Source organism: Colias croceus, chromosome 5, assembly GCF_905220415.1.
Source record: "Colias croceus chromosome 5, ilColCroc2.1".
Classification (NCBI taxonomy): Eukaryota; Metazoa; Arthropoda; class Insecta; order Lepidoptera; family Pieridae; genus Colias; species Colias croceus.
Genome location: NC_059541.1, coordinates 2,404,794 through 2,428,025, shown reverse-complemented (window position 1 = coordinate 2,428,025; position 23,232 = coordinate 2,404,794). Strand labels below are relative to the sequence as shown.

Here is a 23,232-nt window from a genome sequence, read left to right as displayed (position 1 = left end):
ACATAGGGATATAGGGACATAGGGACAGAGAAAGCGACTTTGTTTTATACTATGTAATGTAGTGATCTGCTGCATATCTAACACATAATTATTATTATTAACATAATTCATTGTATTATTTTTTGTGCTTGCGTGTTGCAGATGTTTAAACGAAGCTATATTAAATGAATTAATTATATTAATTAGCGTATTCATTCTGTAGTTCTAAACTCGATAAGTCAAACAATAATACTTAAAAATAATTGCGTTTGCAATTCAGTCTACCGTCTTTAATTTCTACTTTTATCTTTATTAATACAACTAATTGGGTACAAAATTTATTTTCATTGCATAAAATGCAGTCACTATCATTTAGCACAATAGTAATCAACCGATAACTGGATTAAGCTTTCTCTTATATAAATTAGTAGAGAAAAATAAACAAAAGGCGAGTTGCGCTAATCCTCTTAACTCAAAATAGAAAATGTTCTAACTCTGTTTGTTCAGCTAATAAGACTTTCTAACATGACTTGACAATAATTACAATACAATATTAACGTTATACTTTAGTCTTTATATAGAAAAACGTGTGTTAAATGTGTTTTTTATATTGGAAAAACACGCACTCGTCGAGTTAGTCATAACAAATTTGTATTAAAGTAATCGTATTACTACGTTTACAATAATTATGGTTGTAATTTGATTACTTACATCGTTGCAAGATTATATTTTACTTAGGTATTCAAATACTATAAAATATTAATAATTTCATTGATATTGTTTGTCACAAGAAATCAAGACGTACCTATTGAAGTTAGAAAAATTGTGATGGGAAAAACTAGCGAGTTTTAGGTTCACTTCGAAAAGAATAATTCTAATCAATACCCGTGGCCCCATCATTAAAGCGGCTCGACGGAACACAGTGGGGTTTTAGTCGGTAAGAATCCGACATAACCCACGGCTCCTTCCCCGGGGGCAGTGGATATCTTTGGAAGATTTCCCCACTATAAAAAAAGGTTCACTTCGAAGAATACGTAAATGTAAAAATTATATTATAAATAAACAATTATTTTACCAAATTGTAGGTATTAATTTAGTGTTAATATAGTTGATGAGAAAACAGTAAAGTTTTGATTGATTGAGAATTTAATTTCAAAGCGAGAAATTTGTTACCAGATAGTTTAACCAATATTAGATAAACAACCTTATACAAATACTGTATTTGTATAACTATAGTATTTAATTTAATTTAATTTAATTTATTTAGTATATAATTCGGATATTGCAGATCCATTACTATACACATATACAGGTATAGTTTGCTTAGAAAAAATAATTTTGTATTAGTTATCAAATTAGAACCAGATTTCACAAATAATGTTGTGCCGTAAATTACGTCAGAAAGGTACATTTAAATCACGCAAGAACCGACCAGTTACACAATTTTTATTCGCTCCAAATATCGGCAGTATTGTACATATGGACAAATTTTATGAAAAACATATGGAAATGGGTCATAAGACGGTACACAATATACGAACTATAATGGCTAAATATAACGTAGTTCTAACTAACTTGTTCTAAATCCATTACAATGTAAATCTATTTTTATAAACATACCAAAAGCCATCTAAATCCCGGCTAATTAAAGATTACTAATACTAATGAATCCTCACAGAATAGCGTCCAAGGAAGGATATAGTGACATGGCTATTATATCAGACTATTCACCCTAATGACATGATCCCTGTGCATGATCCCATCTCAGAAAGGTCCGTATTAACTCGCAATGGAAAAAATGACAAAATGAAAGCGAAAATCAATAATGAAATATGGAACATTGACCATGGATGTTATAAAAGCAGATATGAATTTCTATTTCATTTTGATGAGAAAAATAATGTATGCACATAATTGGATTAATGTAGTATTTGCGTGAAAGAGTAACAAATATACATACATACACAATACACATAGACATACATCCTCATAAAGTTTCGCATTTATAATAATATTATAGTAGGAAGGATAGGATAATGCAGCAGAATGTCTGAATTTGGCACAAAAGCCGATTTTTAACAAATCTCAATCCCGATTTAAAGGAATTAAACAAAACCTATCTACCCCTTGGGAGGGTTTAACATGCGTCTGCCTACCCTTCGGTAAATCTGTTTACATATTACACGAATATATTAACCATTTTGTAGAACAAATTTTGTAAAAAATCTACCGAAATTATTTGACGAATATCATTAATCCTCTATAAGATAGCATTTCAAGAATACCTGTATACATTTCTTTCATAAAGTTTTAATATAAGGTATATAGAAATATACTGCCATCCCATTTGTATCTAAAGAGGTTATTATTATTATGATACAAGCGATTATTTCGCCTCTATCATAATAATACACGAGCACTAGGGTTAAAATTCCACGACTGACCGTTAATCTTCTACGTGTGAACGATTTCCGAGCTGTTTATTCATGCTAAAACACACCTCACACAAACTAGTATTGGAGAACATCTGTATTATGAATAATTTAATGTACATGACGCATGTATATTACGCAGATGCAAAACGTATTATGCAGTATGCATGTCAATTGCAACTTCAAAGGGCACGTTGAATTTTTAACCGACTTCAAAAAAAAGGAGGTTATCAATTCGGCCGGTATATTTTTTTTTTTTTTTTTATGTATGTACACCGATTACTCCGAGGTTTCTGAACCGATTTACGTGATTCTTTTTTTGTTCGATGCGGGATGGTGTCGAATTGGTCCCATAAAAATTTTATTCGGCTAGGCCTAGTAGTTTTTATTTTATGAGCATTTTTGTCTGTACTCGATGACTTAATTTCAATGTAGCAAGTAACTTTGATTCACTTCCCGATAACCGATTGAGCTGAAATTTTGTATACGAATGTAAATTGGATAGCGATGAAACATTATCATGACATGGAGCTGATCTGATGATGGAATCGGAAGGTGGCCATAGGAACTCAGTAATATATTGACTCAACTTTATCGAGTTTGGGCTCGTTTGATTCGTGTTGAAAAATACACTAAAAAGTATTAAATAAAAATAACTGCGTTAAAAACAACCGACTTCAAAAACGGAAAAGTAAGAAATAAAAAAGATTTGATATTATTAATTACTACATATTATTTTTATGTGCTATTTATTAAATAGGTTTGAAGTCGGTGCCAAACACTAAGCACTTAGTATTAAGCCCATGCACCGACATCAAACCTTTTTAGTAAATAGCACATAAAAATAATATTATGTAGTAATTAATAATATCAAATCTTTTTTATTTCTTACTTTTCCGTTTTTGAAGTCGGTTGTTTTTAACGCAGTTATTTTTATATTTTATACTGTGTTTGATTTTATTAAGTGAACTTAATTAATAGAATATGAGTTGTAGATTGAAAGACGAACACTGGACATGTAATTTAAGATATAAGATACTAGCTTTCCGCCCGCGGCTTCGCCCGCGTTTTGAAACAAAAACCCGCATAGTTCCCGGTCCCGGCAATTTTATTTTGATCCCGGTTATGAATAAATGTTCGTTCATTCGAGATTTTATTTTTAAGTAAATATTATAATTTAATTACAATATAAGGTACAACATGTAGCTTCAAACTACTGACTATTTAGAAATATCACATGAAGTCACTGCCCCATTATTAATTTTACGTTGTCTTCTTTTATTTTTTCAGTAACATTAAAAATCAATCTTACAAGTTTTGAATAAGCAATAATAATTTCTATAACATAATACCAATAACAGATTCCTATTACGATACGGAAATATGATTGTAAGACAATCTTACCCTTACTCAATGGTATTAAATCTGGATTGCAGTCGTCTGGAGAGCTTCGCTTCTGCAACGACGCCTTTTGATTTTTAGATGACTGCATTGTGACTGTAACAAACATTATCATTAATACATAGAACTTATAATATTGAAGGGAAATTTTTGGAACCATTTATCAGATATCACAAAAGAAGGTAAATTATAATTGAAACAAAAAACCAACTACAAATTTTGGTATTAATTTCTTTTGGCGTCAATTTTTTTTTGTGTACCCAGATTAAATACGATAGGCACGCCCGAAACGGCTTATGTTTCGGGCGTGCCAAAGAAATACACATACATAATAATATTATATACGAAAAACATAACCCTCTTGCTGTTGCAGTCAAGTCATCGATTTTTTACTATAATATTATTTACCTAGTGTAGTACAGTAAATATATAAAACTATAGTCGTTGTATTACAATATTCAAAACAACTTTAACCTTACAGGAATAATTTCAAGTCTTAAGAAAAATGCTAAAATATCTCATTACATATTATACAATAATAATTTTGTTTCCCATTACAGTTTCTGTACAAATAAATATTCTTAAAAGTAGAGCAAGAGTATAATTGATTCTTCAAGGTTCTTGTTTTTTTGTTGGATAATTTACAATAATGATATTATTATATTCACTTTTATTTTTAAAAACGGTTTTAAATTAAATATTTAATTTATGTGAAACTTAATGGTATTATAATATATTGAACTGTTTGTTATTTGTCGAAATTTCACCCTATGCTATTGTTTTTGAAAAGTTTCATATTAGTTACGTTTCATGTTAGAGAAATTATAATAATTAACCCTTATAATTGCAACACTTCATAGAGTATTTTCTAACATTAACAATACAAAACATAATATTGATAATATTAATATTATATTGAACACAAAAGTTATATTCAAAGCACGAACGAACAAACTGAATTTAGAGCAAATTTGTGATGCATAGTTCGAACCCCGCACGTTATCAAAACATATTTACGTGTGCAATATTTAAAGCAACGTTTAACTAAGTTATTGTTTCCACTGAATATTAATTATTTGAATATGTTATTAATCTATTGCATAGCTTCTATCGCGGGCCTTGAGCGCGGGGACCGAATCCAGAAATTCCGTAACGAAAAAACCTCACGCTGCCCACTCCGACGGGCGGAGGTGTGGCTTGAAGGCATAGCATGCAATAGCTTTACCGTGGCAGTCCCCGAGTGCCACACGTCTTTTTTTTATTTTATATCATGAACTCTTTGAATTTTTAATTCATCGCGTATTATGATAATATTATAAAATGAGTATTCATCGTACGCTTTTATTTTAATTTTCTCCATGGAGATATGCATGCTATAATTATGAATCGTGACTATATTTTGATTTAATATTCATTGTAACTACGTCAAAAAATACTGAATACAATTTATAGTATGCGAACCATTCCGCAAATAATCCTTCGTAAATTTAAATTTAAACAATCAAACATACGTTAATTCACTTTACTTCATTTAGAAGAACTTTTGAGCTAACAAAATACATGATAGCTTAATATTCCCGTCTGACCAATGCGATCAATGCAGAAGACTGATCATTATTACTCAGTAACATTTCATTCGTACAAAAATGAAACACAAACCTTCATAATTGGTCGAATTATGCCGTAGCCTCGTCGCAATGAGCGCTAGGCACAAGATAATGGCCACAGTGAGCGCGGCGCCCAACACGCCGCCCACGGCCCAATTCACCTCCCATGCTTCTTGGGCCTCTGTAACAAATTATTCTGTGATACATCCTACGTACAATTAAGAATACGAATGTGTGTATGTTTGTTGTCTATTATAATGATGACTTCTTTGTGGATTTGTTTCCTTTGAATGTAGTGTGACGCTTGCGTTACCTTGACTAATGACTATAATTAGGGATTTTTATTCACGAAAAATTATTTTGGGTAAAACATGAATGTGAAAATGTTGTAGCTAAATTGTTAGTTCGCTTAAGGACCCCTTAAAATTTTAATTAAAATAAATACTAAATTTAAATTAATCCAATTTAGGGAAACCTGTAGGTATATATAAAAAAAATGTAAAAGACACTTTAAATATTTGGCAAATAGGCTAAACTGGGTTTATATATTCCTAGGAAAAGAGCAAATCGCCCTTATAATCATCACATTTCAATATCCAGATACAATGGCAGCAGTATAAAAAATATCGATCTCATTTTCACTTTCCATAAATTCTAAACCTGCTTATCGCTACTTAATATTGACCTTCTGATATTCCATTTTATCACGTTTTACAAAATGCCGCTTAAGCCGGAAATTAAAGAGATACCGTAAGTTTTAAGCAACCTCTTCAAAGCGGCTTTCAAAAGATATTTTTGCACAAAAAATTACCTACTAATATTTTACACGTCAGAAAGGACTTTGGAATAAGCTCGTATAATGTTAGCGGAAAGTACATTGTTAGGTCAGGACAGTAGATATTCGAGCGAATATAGCTTCATTTTTTTGTCCTGTTGGAAGATGGACTTGTGACTTAATAGGTGTGAATTTAACCCTAGAACACTAACCTTATTTTTCAACGTTTAATACTAACCTTCGTCGTTTCGACTACGCTGTTTATTGGAGGGGATTTAGGGGTTTAATTAAAAAAATATATTTGTAGTTATGTCTTTATTTTAAGGACAAGGTATTAATCTACATATAAAAATATAAAAATATTTATTTTAACATAGTTTTAATTCAAACAGTCATCAAAATGAGATCACAGTTTACACGCTTTATGAACATTCTTAATTTTTTTGAAAAATTCCGTACAAATAATATATACCTCTAAATTGCTCGAAATAAAGTATTACTTACAAAAATAATATCTGGAAAATTAATTAAAAATATAATTTTGATAATAGCTTAGGATCTAAAACATTTGTGACACACATCAAGTTTGTGTTCCCCACACAACGATTTTTGCACCTAGTGCACCTATTTTTAGGTCTACCTTTGCTTTACGGAGGGACATAATATAGCATATATGTTTATTTTAGTTTGCTATGGAGGCACATTAGCAGCATTACTTTGCTCAGTCTCATTTATAACTTTCACATTATTTATTTCTGGCATGTTTAAAATTTATGTAATTGAGTCCCAAAGAGTATCAGTAATGTCACCAGTAATTATACCTGAAAAACATTGAAGAGGATCTAAAATATCTCGAAAAAAGCGTCACACACAGGTCCACGTGCTATGTATCTATGTTCTTTGAAGGTCTTCTGCTTTGTGGCCTTGACTGTTGTGATGACCATAATATGTGTTTGTCTTTCCCAAGAAGAATGGTATGCGATGGTCTTGTAATCGCTAGGGTCAGCTGAAGTGCTAGGTATCTCATCTTCAATAGAACGTGGGGAGATGTATTACTACTTGCCTCATAATCTTGATCTGGAAATTGCTCTTTATTTACAGTAGAAACTTCATCATCACCCTCCGTTTCATGCCTCTTCAGCCTCAATGTGGTCTTCAGGCTCTCTCGCAGATGAATTTTCCTCATCGCTTTCAACTTCTAAAACTAACATATGAATCGTATCTAAAAATAAAATAATAGGCACCATTATAAAACATAAAATAACGTAATTTTAACTTAACTAAATAGTACGAAAAGTTACGTTAATACTAACCTTCGTCGATGTGACGAGCCATGGCTGCTGGAACACCGCGTGTGGACCTTCCACGCACAAAGCACTACCGTCCATCGCAAGCGCAACGGGTTGGCTGAGATTAGCTGAAGTCAGAAAACCATACGGTCGCACGCGTAAAAGTTATAGCGATTTTTTTGGTGACGCGTCGTCGAATCGACGAAGGGTAGTAATCTAGGGTTAATTATTAAGTACTTCATTAAAGAATAAAGATGCAAGAAGGTATATTATTTTATTGATTTTGGCAAAATGGTAGGAAAATATAACAAATCGAGTCCACGCAGATAGAAGTCTAACAAATGTGACAAAATATTTACAAATACCATTAAAATCACTGTCCCATAAGTTTTAGGATAGCATCTAAACAAATAAACCTTTTCCTTTATTGAAGTTTGTTGAAAAGGTTATAATGTACATAATCGCTCGATAGTATCTCATTTCGGTATCATCGACTGAAAGGCTTAAATTAACGAACAAGCTTAAACTTCACATGTAAAGGCATTGGGATTAATTCACCAGTAAGTTAAGAACGGGTTAACTCAATAATGACGTGATTAGTAATAATAATTAACACAGGATCGTCATCATTAGTCACTGTCAAATTAATATGGATAAGATGGCTTGTTGCCAACGATAAGATAATTTGTGAATTGATTTATTATGCTAGTCGAAAAATGGTAATTTTAATTCAGACTACATGCCAGACTTTGGAAGAGTGCTTTAACATGATTGATATCTTATAAGTTTTGTAAAGCCTTTAATAAATTAGATTCTTTGCTGAATTGTATTTTACTCATAATATTATCATTGTACATTTTTTATTCTCTATTCGATATACTTTTGTTTCTCGCCAAACCATTGTTTATACTATTATTTTGTAAGCGAGCATTAGGTACGAGCAGATTATATCGTCAGATTTTAAACTGAAAGAAGATCGAACCAAACAAGAGAGATAATAATGTTACATAATTTACATTTTTTCTACATAATACTAAGATATAATATTAGTTAATACGTTTTATAATATAAAGCTATATAAGGAAATACATTTTCCTTTACTATACAATAATAACTGCAATTGCTCAGGATTTAATACAATGAACTATTCCTTATTTAGATACGATTCTAATTTGAACTGATATAACGGGAGAGAACAGAATGATTTCGGACTTGGAAATGTCTATCAAAAACCAACACAAAACTTTTTCTGATCTAAGACTCTGACCTTCTATTAATTATTTTAATAAAGTAACAAATAATATATAATAACATACCTGTTCTCGGCGACAATCTAGGCGCCGTTTCCACAGTAAAACTGACATGCTCAGAGCGGCCGCGTGCGTTCGCCGCGTAGACCACAACGCGCAAATGTCGCTTGGCGCCCAGCCGACGTAGGTTCCACACGGCGACGGTGTTGGTCGAGTTCACTACTAAGCCTTCATTAGCCCACACTTCGGCTATGTATGTGCAGGAGAGGCCGCCTTCGTAGCCTGTGGAAATGGGAGTTTTGAAATCGCGAAATAGTCATCAGATTGTACGTTAAATAAGCCCTACAGGATGTTCAACATTTTGTGCCTTAGTAAATAAATCAAGTCTAGCAGCACATACAAGATAGCTTATGTGCGATTACCTGATTAGGCAATTAAAACAAAAAATATTATTGCTTCTCGTCAAAGTTCCTACGTTCCGTTTCTTCAATTTGTCTTTTAGCTCTATTTATATTATAACATTAACAATACAAAGAGTGATTCATTCGACGGTTAACATGTTTTATATCTACTAATAGAATACAACATTGAATCAACAACAACTCGCATATAATACTACTCACATCCAAAGGTACAAAACGTTTCAAGGGGTACTTTCCAAATATATCGCATACACAAGAAGCCGGAAGCAGGAGCAGTCTAGTATTCCAAACACATGGAATACGCATTAGACAAGCGCTGTTTTCAGTCGCATATGGATAGAACGCCGCAACCGGGTGAATAATGTTTAGAAAATGGATGTGTTACGTAGCTATACCTACCTACCTAGTATACGTTTACTGTATCATAAATACGAGTGCGAATTACAAGTAGCTTGCGGTATATTACAGTACCTGGTAGCGTTAGTTAAATAGAGTAATGCGTCCCCTTTCTTTTGTTTTGTTTCTTATGGTATTTGTTTCTTTTATGTAACTTTTATTTGCACAAATTGAATTAAGCAATTTCAACGTTGAAAGTAAATGTTTACAAACATAATTCACAAATTAAAGACATCAAAATGTGATACACTTATTCTTCTTAGTATTGATATAAAATACTTTAAGGTTTCAAAAGCACTATCGCAGTTTTTCCCTGAAACATAAGTCATTTCCTACGAAACAATATAATATGCCTTGCTTAATAATCGTTCAGGGAGTTCATGTTGCCTCACTGACCTCTGACTAAGGGATGAGATCACGGAACCGATCCGTCAAGGTATCCCAAATTAACACGACAAATCCAGCAAATCATCTATCAAATTAAACACAACACAATTGATTGGCATCTACACGCATGATGAATTTTATTGTCCGCTTAATGTGGTCGTCCAAGAGTATAATGTTACTTTAATTAATATTCACGTTGTAATGCCCGGGTCGTCGTTACCCTAAATCTAATTTAGTTAGGTCAATTTGATTGAAATGAGTCGTATAAAGCCTAACTTATGTAAAAGATACTGGCTACGCCAAAAAGTTTGTTAACTTGATTGAGATATTATATCAATAACCACTAGTTGAATTATAAAAGATGCTATGACCAATATTGGAGCACCAATAAAACATTTCACACATCGTTAATCAACGTGGGTCAAACACAATAGAATAAGCTCTATAAAGTGTGCAAAGTTGATGATGATAATATTAACCCTAAAGCAATATTATACTGTAATCATTGTTCCTATAGAAGTATAGAGAAACGTAGCTAATATTTGCATAAACACACAACATCATTCTATAATCATCTCTTCAGAACTGAACCAAACTTCCACAATCTACCAATCCCTACCTCAACATTACCTATACTACCCACTTACCCACACTACTAAATTATTCTCTTCTAAGCTACATACCCGACAGGCACGTCAAATCCAGGGAATCATCAGTCAAATTGTACACAGTACAATTGGTCGGTGGGTCCGGTCTGGTCGCCGGTAGCAGCGTGTAGACACACGGAGATACTTGCTGGCCGGCGAGGTTGGTCGCACGACACGATAGCGTGCCGTAGTCCACGTCGGATACAGGTGTGTATTTTAGTATCGATTTGCCCTCTTTCGCGTGTACTGTGAAACGGTCCTGATGAGGAAATGTTTTGGGTAATTGAAATGTTTTGGTACTATATAGTATATCCTCTGAAAAAACACAGTTTTAAAACTCAATTTTTTTATTTTATTTTACTCGAAGGACCAAAGGGAAACATTTTATGTGTATAATATTATGTTATAATGTTATTTTCTGTCGATTCCTGACGGAATTTGAGAAATCAGTGCACTTAATGCCTATCTTAATTCAGTCTGATAAAATTATAGCTGAAATATCGTTATAATATTTGTTCTAAAAATATAATGGAACTCAATTTTATGAAGTTTAATCTTCCGGCCGCCAGAACTTCTGTCAAGAAAACGTGCTATAACGCCGCTGTTATAAAATGCTATTAATTTTCCCACCGCGGAGCTCGGGTCAAGAATTTTGATCAAATTTTAACAGCTAAAGTTAAACATAGACGACATAAACATTAAATTTAATCAGAAAATCTAATTTTCTTCGCATGTGAAAATATCTTGCGTTTCATCAATATTAGCATAAATTCCAAACCATTATAATGAAATGCCATGCGTAGGTTGGAAGGAAAATCCATCAAAAGGAACTCATAAAGAACGAAAAGCTCACATGTTACATGATATTTATAAAATATTCAATACAAGAACTTAACATTTGAGTCAGAAATCACGAAAAATAATCCCTACTCAATATCATATACCCGTGGGTCGAATTGTAAAGAATCAAGATGTATTCCCCTAGAAACTGAAATAAACGTGTGACGCTCCAAAAAGTATTTTTTCCATTCGTCTATCCCATATCAAAGGAGCCTTTTGAAAGAAGCGATTAAGTAATTTTATGTAAAGGATCTATTTTGACTTTTATTCCTAGATAATACGGTCGTTTTTATGTTCAAAGAACGTCGGGTTTTTGTAAACATCGCTTTGTATGCAGTGTGGCCCCGATTCCTCAATTCCTCCATATATTTGCGTAAATACAAATCAAAAGTATCCAGTGGGCTGTATAACACCCTTTCTATCTTTATAAGGGTCGTAAAATTGGGATGGACAAGTTTATTGTTCTTTTAATACCGTTCATAATACGTGTGGTGCTAATTTGTGTGACAATAAGGGATACGATGTCAATAGAAATAAACTTTTAATATTCTTTCTATTTTGTTAATTAAGAAGTAATAAAGTTAATCTCTATAGCACCATCGTATTGTACCTAAATTACTTTTTGGAGTGTGATTAGTTTTGTTTACTTTTTGCTCCCAATTTTACCAATTATTTCAAAAGTTGGTAGTTTTGGCGGGTTTCCTTTTAGCTCCTCCGTCAAACAATAATAACGGACTTGCAAATTAATTTAGCTTTTTTAAAAAATATATATATTTATTATTATGTATGTGTAATGTGTATCCAAATATGCATTATAATATTTTGGTTTATTATAATGTATTTACTGCACAGTGATGTGACCGCCATTCGTGCTTTTATTGAATATCACAATACCTTTAAGCATAAGCTTCCTAGCACTATAAAGTGGTAAATATATACAAAAAACAATTGTAATTTTTTTCACTTACCGCATCCACCTTTATCGAGCCAGCAGAATTATTCAGCGTCCATTCGAAAGTGTCTGGCGGCGGGAAGGCATCGACCAGACACTCCACGCTTGAGGGCTCCTGCAGCGCAGCGCCGATTAACTTGATCTCGCGTGTCCGACACAGTGGCCTATCTGTGAGGAACAGATAATCAATTCTATGATTGTATTGGTCGGAGGTGAGGCGGAATGGCACGTCAGTTACAATTTAGGTAGGTTGAAATCTGTTGCAACATAGACAAATTCATTGAAGTAAAAGTTGTCTATCTAAGAGTAAAACATATTATTATGTAAGTAATCATTTTTATAAATACGAGATCGAAGCGGCATAAATTGTAGGTAGAATATAAATTAAGATCATAAATTATCTAAATAATAATACATGTTTTCCGATGAATTAAATCGTAATTGAGATCAAGAAATAAATTAACATCACGTTGATTTATAATATTAGCAGAAGACAAAATTTTAAATTAGATATTTAAAATAATTATGCGGCATAAAAACTTATAAATTCCTCAAGAACTGCGTATAAATCTTTAAAATAAATAACAATCCCGATAGAATAATAAAATAAGTAGCCTTTATATTAAACATGTAAAAAATGACCAAATAATAATTTTGCCAACCCAGTCAATTCCAACAATTACTTAACCCGTGGAATACTCTGTGCACCGTATCATTAGTCCCTAATAGATTAAATGATCCACATTGGGACCTCTTTGTGATCGAATCAAAGGCCTCCAACACAATGTCTGTCGTTTTCTACTGATAAGAACCTCACTGATTAGATTATTTCGTCCAATTGTTCTGAACCAATCGATTAGGATTCTAGATGGTTGATTCATTGTTATAGTTTTGGCTGCGTATTCAAAATCAAACTTGGAACTCGAACGTTTAAGCATTGTTTTTACTTATTATTGAAGTGAAACTTCTCTAAGCGCGTTGGGAGCAAAATTTTAAGGTCGCGTCACGGCAATACCGTCATGGAGTAAAACGTCGATTTTGATATCTTTGAATCTTGACAAAGAAGTTTCACTTCTGACACGTGTGCTCGGCAATTTTGGAGGAAAAAGAAAATATTTTGGTGACGTATAAAAAACGCGTTAAAGATGATAATAACTTAACGCTGTCTACTTTTGTCTGTATAAAATTAATAATGAACTAATCATTGCGGATATCAACGATATAGCGTTCTTGATGTTATTGTCTTAAACAAGATTGTTAATGAATAAATGGTAGAGGAAATGAAACTTCCTCGTAAAGACACAGCAGGGCGTTCAATACTCCAATTATGAATATTACCCTTTTATTTGATGACTCAGTTATTAGTAACTTTGCCATGTACACATTACACAGTATGTAGAAAAAATAAGATCAATATCGTAGGATAAAAAAATTAAAAGTATTTTTGATTATCCACTCTGAATAATATTATATTTTAGAATCTGCCGACTTTACTTCTCATCTCATTCATGGTAACTATCAGAACAGAACACAAAGAAGATAAAGCCTTAACATTTAAAATTTACCAACACAATATATAGACCAAAAAACAATACTATTTTAAGTCCTACCCCAAAGTGCATAATATAGTCCAAAATAACTTACAAACGACTTGCATCCTCAGTTGCGGGGATTTCCCGTCCCCCTCCACATTGGACGCAGTGCACGTGTATAAGCCGGCTTGATGCCGCGACACGTTCCTGAGTGCGAGGTTAGTGTTGCCGGTCAATATCACGCCGTTCGCTGGATTATGTTGTAAGAGCACACCCTGGTAGGGAGGAGAATTTTAGGTTGTTCTGTAGTGCTTTGTAAAAGCTAAAAAAAGGGTAAAAGGGTATATTGTTGTTCTATTGCACTTTGTGCAATGATAATTTTGCGTTATCAATTACAGGTTTAATGTGTAATAGTGTTATTTAAAATGTCTAAATGTGTTATACAATTTAGTAGTAGCCAAATGCCTGAATGGCAATTGTTATGCAATTTAGAACTGACTGATTGAACACGTTACTATGATTTTATATGTACAAATGTGGATGTAAATAATATAGATTGCTTAATAATATACCTAATTACTCTTGTTTTTAAGAAGTATACAAGAGTATACTTCTCTATCGATTTTATAAGATATTAAACGTTTAAACGGTTAACGAGGTGATTTTTTCTATGAAGTTATTATCTATCACGAAGTTTGCCAGTTGTTGAGCTCATTTAATATAATATTCAAAAGGTCGAATAAAATAAGATATAATGAATAAATGTTACATCAAATCGATTTTAATATTTAAATCTCGTAAAGTTAAATCAATTAAAGTGATTATCTTGACTTGAAAATTAAAATAATAAAGTTAGAACTACTTCGAAATATATTTTTAGATACATAATTAATTTACATTCCTCAAAAAGTAAAAAATATTTACTAAGTGTCTAAAAATATCTTCAATAAATATTAACAAAACCATTTTCATTATTATGTAGTTGCTCTCGTTATTGTTTCTTAACCGCAACCATTAAAAGCACAGTCAGAAATATTTTAGTAATTCAAGTGGCGCTAAGCTCAAAGCAAAACAACATCGACGTTGAGCAAGCGAAAGTATATACAAAAGAATGCATTTAAATGCAAATTGAGTCAACACGATTGTCCTTAGAAAGGAATATAAAATCATAGACATTTTCTTATAATATAATGCTATTCTGTTGAATTGTTAGATTTTTTTTTCATAATACGTTTCGTTATTTCGTTATTTATTAAACGAATAGAAAGTGGCTGGATAATCGTTGTTGCTTCACGTTATTAATCTCTCATAATCTCTAATAATAAGAATAAAGGTGAAATGTTTTTTTTTTTTCGTTTTGAATATTTGTAATGCATAAACTAAAAAACATGTATAAACTCAACTCAATAGAAAATTCTTTAACCACAAGAAAGCTTCAATACTCCGACTCCGAAGACTATCTTTCTAGGGTTAAAAAAAATTATTTTTCCCAGATTGACTAGCGAAGAACGTTCAACTAATTAATGATAATATACGTAACGCTACGTAATCAATTTAATACTTTATCTTTACCGCAACTCTGATTTTGCTCCGTCTTTCTCAATTATTCCTATACCTAACGGTATTTTATCATTTTACACTATATGGACTATATTTTCCGCTTGATATATTATGTAACGCGTGTCAATCAGCCGGGAGGATGAACGCTTGATTGATTTATTAGATACAATAATTAGCCCTAATAGGCCTTGTAACAACGACATGTCCATACATTATCATATAATCGTGTAATATGTCGTGACTATAGCTTGAAGTTGGTTTATGTTTGGACAATTGACCACTTTAAGTACTGGAGAATTAAATTTTAGCACAGAATAATAAGCAGTGAATTTATTGCCTAGTTATTTTAGTGTTAGTTTTCAATTTAAATTGTAATGACGTCACACTTTTTTATCTCTTCTTTTTCTTAATATTTGTTTAGAATCCACGAAAATAGTGGCAAGTTTATTTCGCGAATACAAGCGTCGTTTGATGTTTACTTAATGAATACTAAAATAAATTAGCTTAAAGATAATTTACAAATTGTCATCTTCGTTTACTTATACGACTCAAAATTCATTTATTCATTGCTTGAACACTACATTAGATGTTTTTTACATGACTAGCTTCACTTTCAAAGAATTTAAAATGAAATAAGACCTATTTTATTTTATGTTTAATCGGTTATTAGTTTTTTTTGCAATGTTGAGCAATAAACATCCTCACATCCGATCATGTAGGTTCATAATATTCCTAGAATGTGACTAGTGATAAAATATTTATTTCCCTATTATTATTTCGCAATATATCACGTACGACACGACTCCGTAGAGCTAATAATACAGGGTTTTATATCTATCATACACTGAATTATTTATTTTGTATAATATACTCACGTCCTGGTAGTATTTTATTGAGTAAATAAAAAGATTAATTTTTCGTGTCGAATAAATTGACAATGAATACTGAATATTGACACGAATTGCAATTACTTTTTAAGTAACTGGCGCCGATTCATCATTTTTATGTTCACTAGCTTTATTTCTACTAGCCACTCGTTTCTGCTCCGCCCGGGTTGATCAAAAAGGATTAAATGAAGCCTATTTCATTTATCTTTTTAGTAGAGGTACAATAAATTACTCATGGATTGTATACTATTTTTAGCCATCGCTTAAATAAAAACAATAACCAACCAGAACACAAAAAACTCTTATCCTATTCATCCATTTAAAGTAAGCGCTAACCACAGCTAGAAAGTGCTAGAAACTCGCAGAACAACAGCGTTCCGCGCCAAAATAACATAGAGTAAGTATATAAACAGACACGTCACTCACATTATGCTCCCACACCACTTTGTAAGCCGGCGGATTGGCGTCGACCTCGCAGCCGAAGTACACGTCGTCGCCCTCTTCTATGTCGTTGGGGTTCATTTTTGCGCCGAGATGCATCCTCGTTTCTGGCACGTCTGTTCAAATATTCAGTCTATGTCAAATTGAGTTTTTTTTTGTATTGAATCGGGAGTTTTCTATGCATATTTGATTTTAATACGCGGCAGGTGAGTGGGATTGAAGATTTGTAACTTCAGTTTGTTTAAAAATAGATGTAAATTTCAAAATTTCAAAATTTGGAATGTGCTCCTTAAAGTATTGATGAAATTAAGTGTTAATTTATTCCCAAAAATATTATAAAACTTAACCAGCTTCATATATAATGTTCCTCCTATCTTATTATATCCTCACAAACATATATCATCTTCCAATAAGACGCAATATTAATTATAAGGGTAAAAACTTGTACGTTTTCATGTTCAGATACCCGTGCTTTGATTACATATCATTTTGTGGGCTTCAACGTATCTGTTTCGTGGTTTGCGGTTGCGGTTATATTAAACTAAGCAACGATTGGAACGTCAGACTTCCTAGATTCACAAGGAGTTTGTTGCTAATGAGGTTTTATATTTATGGCAATTACTAGTAGCCTATTATTTGTATTTAATAGATTGTGGATAGTTTTAGTTTGTAATCGAATTGAATGCCACTTGATGGAACTGCATTTTTAAAGGTTTAGTGATAATTTATCATTAAGTTCATTTCTGAAAGATTTTATAATCTATTTGACTTTGTATAGCAGCCCCTTTTATTATGAAACATTTAAATTGTACACCATCGATTAACGAAAATTAAAGAAAAGAATTATCTTTTAAAAATGTTAGAAAACAAGCCTTCTTTTCTATAACATTATAACTGGGACTTTTAAAACTGCCTCGTAATTTAACAAATATCTGAACCTTTGTCTCTATCCACGATCCAAAACTAGAAATAAACAGTACCAAATAATGAAAAAGTACTCACAATATATGTTAAGGGGCAATTTACTTTCAATAGTGGATCTGTTAAATTTCTCGTGCTCTGCCTTACAAGTGAGGACTTGACCGTTGTGCTCTTTGAGCGGAGTCCACTGCAGTAGAGACTGCGTCTCGTTTTTGTCTTCTAAATCCTGAAAATAAAATGCATTTTAGAAATGTATATTGGGATTATGTTAGTGGTCTACACTTTGAATTATTAAAACTCAAACTCAAATTCCAACTCAACTCAAACTCATACATTTATTCATTCAACTAGACTTCCTTTAGAAGCACTTTTGAATCGTCAAAATATGCAATTTAATATTTGCCGAGTATTAGTTGCTATTATTGAAATACATAATATAATAATGAAACATGTGAAATTGTTCGACAGTAACAATCGTTATTTGTAAAATAATATTGGTAACTGATTAAAATACTGATTATTAGAATATTGTATACGCCTAAGAGCAATTAACCTATAGAGTTCTTATATTAAGACAGAACAAAATACATATTTTCTAATCTACTTACTCTTAGTCAATAACAGCATAAGCCAGATTGAGATAGCGATAGAGTATCTGCACTGTCTTCAAACGTAGCGCGCCGGCAGTCAGTTTGTTTTCCAACCAGCTGGTGGGCTCAGTGCGTCAAGTGTTTTTAACGAAATATTTAGAAAATATAAAGTGTACAGTGTTTCTTTTTATTTGTCAGTGTGCTAAAATAACTATTGTATGTTTAGCAACCGGCTATCACTAGTCGAATGGGAGTTTTGGATAAAAACAATGTAAAAATATCTTTCCATCGGTAAGTGATTTTCAGCAAATTGATAAATATTTATGTTTTAAACCTATTTGAAGGTTTTATCAAGCGCTTTTTTGTAATTTTATGTTGTAACTGTAACATTTACCCACTTTATGGGGTTGTGGAATATAAAATAATGAAATAATTTTTAAAAAACGTCACAATAATATCACGTTTGGCATTTTGTTTACCACCGTAGTGTTGTAACACATCTAGCGTATATTATCGATTTATGACAAAAAATCTATTTCATATTAACGTTGATTTATTTATTTTGTTTCATATATCAGATTTATATGTAGTTGTTGTTGCAAATAATAGATGTAAATTTTTTACCACAGGAAAATAAAACATACCACGTGGTTGTTTTATTTGCCCTATGTGTTTTAGTTTTCGTTTGTTGTTTATTAATTTCTCTTTCAGATTATTAATAAATTCATTTTGTTTTAGATTTCCAGAGCTAAATAAAAAATGGGTATAAAACGTGAGACATGAGTTGATTGGACGCCGCCACAATTTGCAATATTGTGTTCACTGCATTTCGAGCCTACGTGTTATCAAGATGGATACTCTAGAAGAATTGTGCAATCTTACGCTTACGTTTTTTTTTGTTCCTGTAGATAATAAATACATTTGATTAAAGAGAGTGAATTTTTATTTTGAAATTTTTTACACATAAGTTACCTACTTTAAATGTGTAACTATGTGAAAATTAAACGGTTGATTAAATGACAGTTCTCATAGATGAGAAACTACTATTGAAATACATACTTAATATTCATGCGTTTTCAAAGAAAAACCCGCATAGTTCCCATTCCTGTTGGATTTACGGGATCAAAAGTAATTTTTCCAAATTTCATTGTAATCGGTTTAGTAGTATTCGCGTGAAAGAGTAACAAACATCCATCCTCACAAACTTTCGATTTATTAGTAGGATGTTAGGAAAATGTTTTCATTAAGACTGTCCTTTTATTAACTTGTTAAAATGCTGCATGATTCCTTCATGCTGACTGTGCCTTTCTCCTCACTCCCTTAACTTTATCATCATTTCCTTCTTTATTTTAAATTACATTTCAAGTTTTAAAATTTCTTTTATAATGTACTACTTTTCCGCCCGCGTTTTTAAAGAAAATCCTGCACAGTTCCCGTTCACGTGGGATTTCCGGGATAAAACCTAACCTATGTGTGTATGTACAAAATTTCATTGTAATCGGTTCCGCAGTGAAAGAGTAACATCCCTTCTCACATAATTTCGCATTTATTATATACGTAGGATTAAACAAATAATGTATTCAACTGAAATTAATTATAAGTTTTGTTTTTTTATTATTTATTATTTCACGAAACCGTAAATGCAAAATACATTCACGATTTTATCGATTGAAGCACATCCCATCACTATCACCTTCTATCTATCTAAATACGTACCTATAGTAAAAATGGTGCCATGACTATGTTGAAACGTAGCTTGTTGTCTATAGCTGTCTCATTCTTTCATACGACGTTTTCTTTAGATAGAGAGAAACAAATATATGTAAATTGTATACGCTCGATACAAGTACTCTATAGGTTAATTGCTCTTAGGTATACGCTATTGTTAATGGCAATTCTGGATTCACTATTTTAAACAAGTGCCAAAATATATGTGGATTCAATATAGGTATATAAATTGATGGTAATATGATAAAGCTGAAGAGATTCAGCCTTACTGAATTTAGCCCTTCTAAAAGAAGTCTAGTTGAATAGTCTACAATAATTGCCGGCATACGAAAGTAACAAAAGCGCTTCTAAAAATAGTCGTATTCCACACTCCACAGTTATAAAAACCTTACCCGTTGCTTAGTAACTGAATTGAGTTGTTTCCCGCCAAGCCACCACGAAATGGTGGCTGGTGGTCTCGCGCCGGTTGACTTGCACCATAGCTCGGCTTTTCTTCCTACTGATAGTGGCTGTTCTCGAGACACTATCTCTACTGTTAGAGGCCGTACTGTGGACAAAAAGGTCAGTTTTTATACATTTAATTGAAACAGTTAAAAAGAGCATGTGTTCCGAGCATACGTGTCAGAAGTGAAACTTCCTACCTAAAATTTTACTCTCAACGCGTATAAAGAAGTTTCACGTCAAAACATATTTATCGTTTGTAAATGAATACCTACTGTTGGATAATTATTTTCTGTGTCGATATCATCCCATTAAATTTATGAATAATTTGTGATCTTGCTCAGAGTCGAAAATACCTAATTTACTAAAACCATAACTTGAATGGCGTTATCAGCTAAATTATCAAAACATTATCATCGAAAGCTTATTTATTTCCACACAGTTATTTGAGAACACGAACGATCCTCTTATCCATACTCCAGCCACGTTTCTAACATTCGGTCGTACAAAAAATGTACCGTTAAATAATATCTTTAATAACAAAAATATTGAAAAACAAGCATATAATATCCTAAGGAGGAACAATATTCCACCGCTCCGAATTTCCCCACACTTGCCTCAAATATTTCCGTTCCCCGCTTCAAGTATATTTTGATAAAGAGTTTTATTTCGCTCGAATAGCAAGTAACCCGCCAATAAATATGCTTTAATACATAAAAGTAACAGAAACAGGCTTCTTATAGGCTTTTACGTACATGTAACTGAATATTTTTCTATCTTTCCTTTGATATTGCGTTTGAAATTTCTTTTTACGGCTTTGCGATGTATTAGGCAATAAGTAGATGAGATGGGAATGAGGATTGGACGCACCTGCGACTAACTGTCTCAGATCCATCTAGTTAGTCATGCCCTTACTACGGCGCAAATATTGAAGTATTTTACTTATACATCGTACTAATTTTATAAATGCGAAAGTTTGTATGTTTTTTTGCTTGTTACTCCTTCACGCAAAAACTGATGAACCGCTTTTCATGAAATTCGGTAGACACATAGAGAGTAACTTAGATTAACACATAGGATAGTTTTTATCCCAAAAATCCCACGGGAACGGGAACTATGCGGGTTTTGCTGTGGCTACGCGGAAAAAGCTAGTAACAAATATACCTAACGACTACCATATTATCTTATCAAACATTGCATAATATAATAATGTTCATATTGTGTACGTTTATAATGCCTTCATTAAATATCAGCACGAGAACAACGCTTTTAAAACCAGGACACCGAGATATATCTGTATAAGTCTCCGCTAAGTAGGCAGACTGTAAAACAAAGGCGATACTTTGCTTTGTGGACATTGTGATAATGTATAAATATATAAACAACACACCCACACTCGGTGCTATTTAAAAGTAAAACTTAGCCTACCTTTATTGTTTTTATGAAGGAAAAACGCCTACATGACTACAAGTAGCCTCGGCCACGCATGAATCACGGGCTATTACAAAACAACACTATATGAAACAATTGACGGGCGAAAGTATTACCAACGAAACAAAAGGGAACTTCATTCGCCGTCATTTTTCCAGGCAAGTATGAAACAAGTTTTATTTCTGAGAAATATATTCTGTTTAGTGAAGCGAAAACATTTCGCGCTGCGGAGTTGGGCCGCACCTGCATTCACCGCAATGCAATTTTTCCGAGTAAAACAATCATTTATACGAAACGTGATGAAAATACTCCGAGTTTAGAGTAATTTATTATTACTCCAAGTTGGGCGTTTTATTAAATTCTCTCGAGTTAATTGATTTAAGTTCATTTTTTTCCCGAAAACAACTCTGAAACTGTGGAATTTTCTTATTTATTACTTTTTACGGCTCGCGTCAAAAAGTTCAGTTGGTAATATTGAATGAGATTTCATACAACTTTTTTAATTAGCAAGGTCTTTGGCACGGATGGCTGAATAATATGAAATATGAAATTGTATGGCTCGGTTGGCTAGAAAGGAAATTGAAGGCGAGTGTCGATCGATCACCGAGGAGCGGTAGTTGTTTAAAATATATTTTTAAAATATTATATTTTCAAGACCGCGGTATTACTCAAGATGATCAATGAGCTAATAGACGTTATTTAATGTATCGCGCTTAGCTTAATACTGTAGCGATGGGATAATTTAATGATCCTAGGTAATATCTATATTAATTACTTCTAAATGTTAGATAATGATTATAATATTAACCACTGGTAGCTACGAAACATCTCTTTATTCGATTGAAAAAAGTGGCCATTATTAATGCGGATAATGTTCTGAAATCATATCCGAAAGAAGATTATTGCACAGAAAGATTAGGTACCTACCTAAGTACCTACTTTATTAATATACTAAAATCTAGAAATTATTTACTAGATTAAAAACTTATTTTTTAACATCATGTTTTAAGTTATGTTTAAAAAATGTTTAAAAAAAATTTCAATAGGAAAGATTCCAGATTCTAGACATTCATTGTTATGATTGTTTTATAATATTATTTTAAATGAAATACCTACTGTTTCCATTTTTCTTTTCTATAGACATAGAATAACTGGATATTTACTGAATAAAAAGTACCGTGTGCGAATTAAAACTTTTTCAACGAACAGACACATTTGACCTATAAATATTATTATATTCCATCGCTTCGTTCCCTGCGAACTCATAATTAAACCATAACTGAATCAATTACTCGTACGTCAATCACTTTTCCTTTTACTTTTT

At 32.3% G+C, this 23,232-nt stretch overlaps 1 protein-coding gene across 1 annotated transcript in view; it reads right to left on the bottom strand.

Annotated features, from left to right (window-relative positions):
• The window catches only part of LOC123692111 (nephrin-like), a 148,263-nt gene that overhangs the window by 4,598 nt on the left and 120,433 nt on the right, over positions 1 to 23,232 (bottom strand). Inside the window, exons 7-15 of the mRNA XM_045636755.1 lie at positions 20,429 to 20,583; positions 17,800 to 17,944; positions 16,783 to 16,913; positions 14,022 to 14,184; positions 12,394 to 12,545; positions 10,622 to 10,844; positions 8,800 to 9,015; positions 5,472 to 5,600; positions 3,816 to 3,908 (exon numbers count right to left, since the gene is read on the bottom strand). Of these exons, the coding sequence (XP_045492711.1) occupies positions 3,816 to 3,908; positions 5,472 to 5,600; positions 8,800 to 9,015; positions 10,622 to 10,844; positions 12,394 to 12,545; positions 14,022 to 14,184; positions 16,783 to 16,913; positions 17,800 to 17,944; positions 20,429 to 20,583 (1,407 nt within the window). The remainder of the gene's footprint in view (positions 1 to 3,815; positions 3,909 to 5,471; positions 5,601 to 8,799; positions 9,016 to 10,621; positions 10,845 to 12,393; positions 12,546 to 14,021; positions 14,185 to 16,782; positions 16,914 to 17,799; positions 17,945 to 20,428; positions 20,584 to 23,232) is intronic.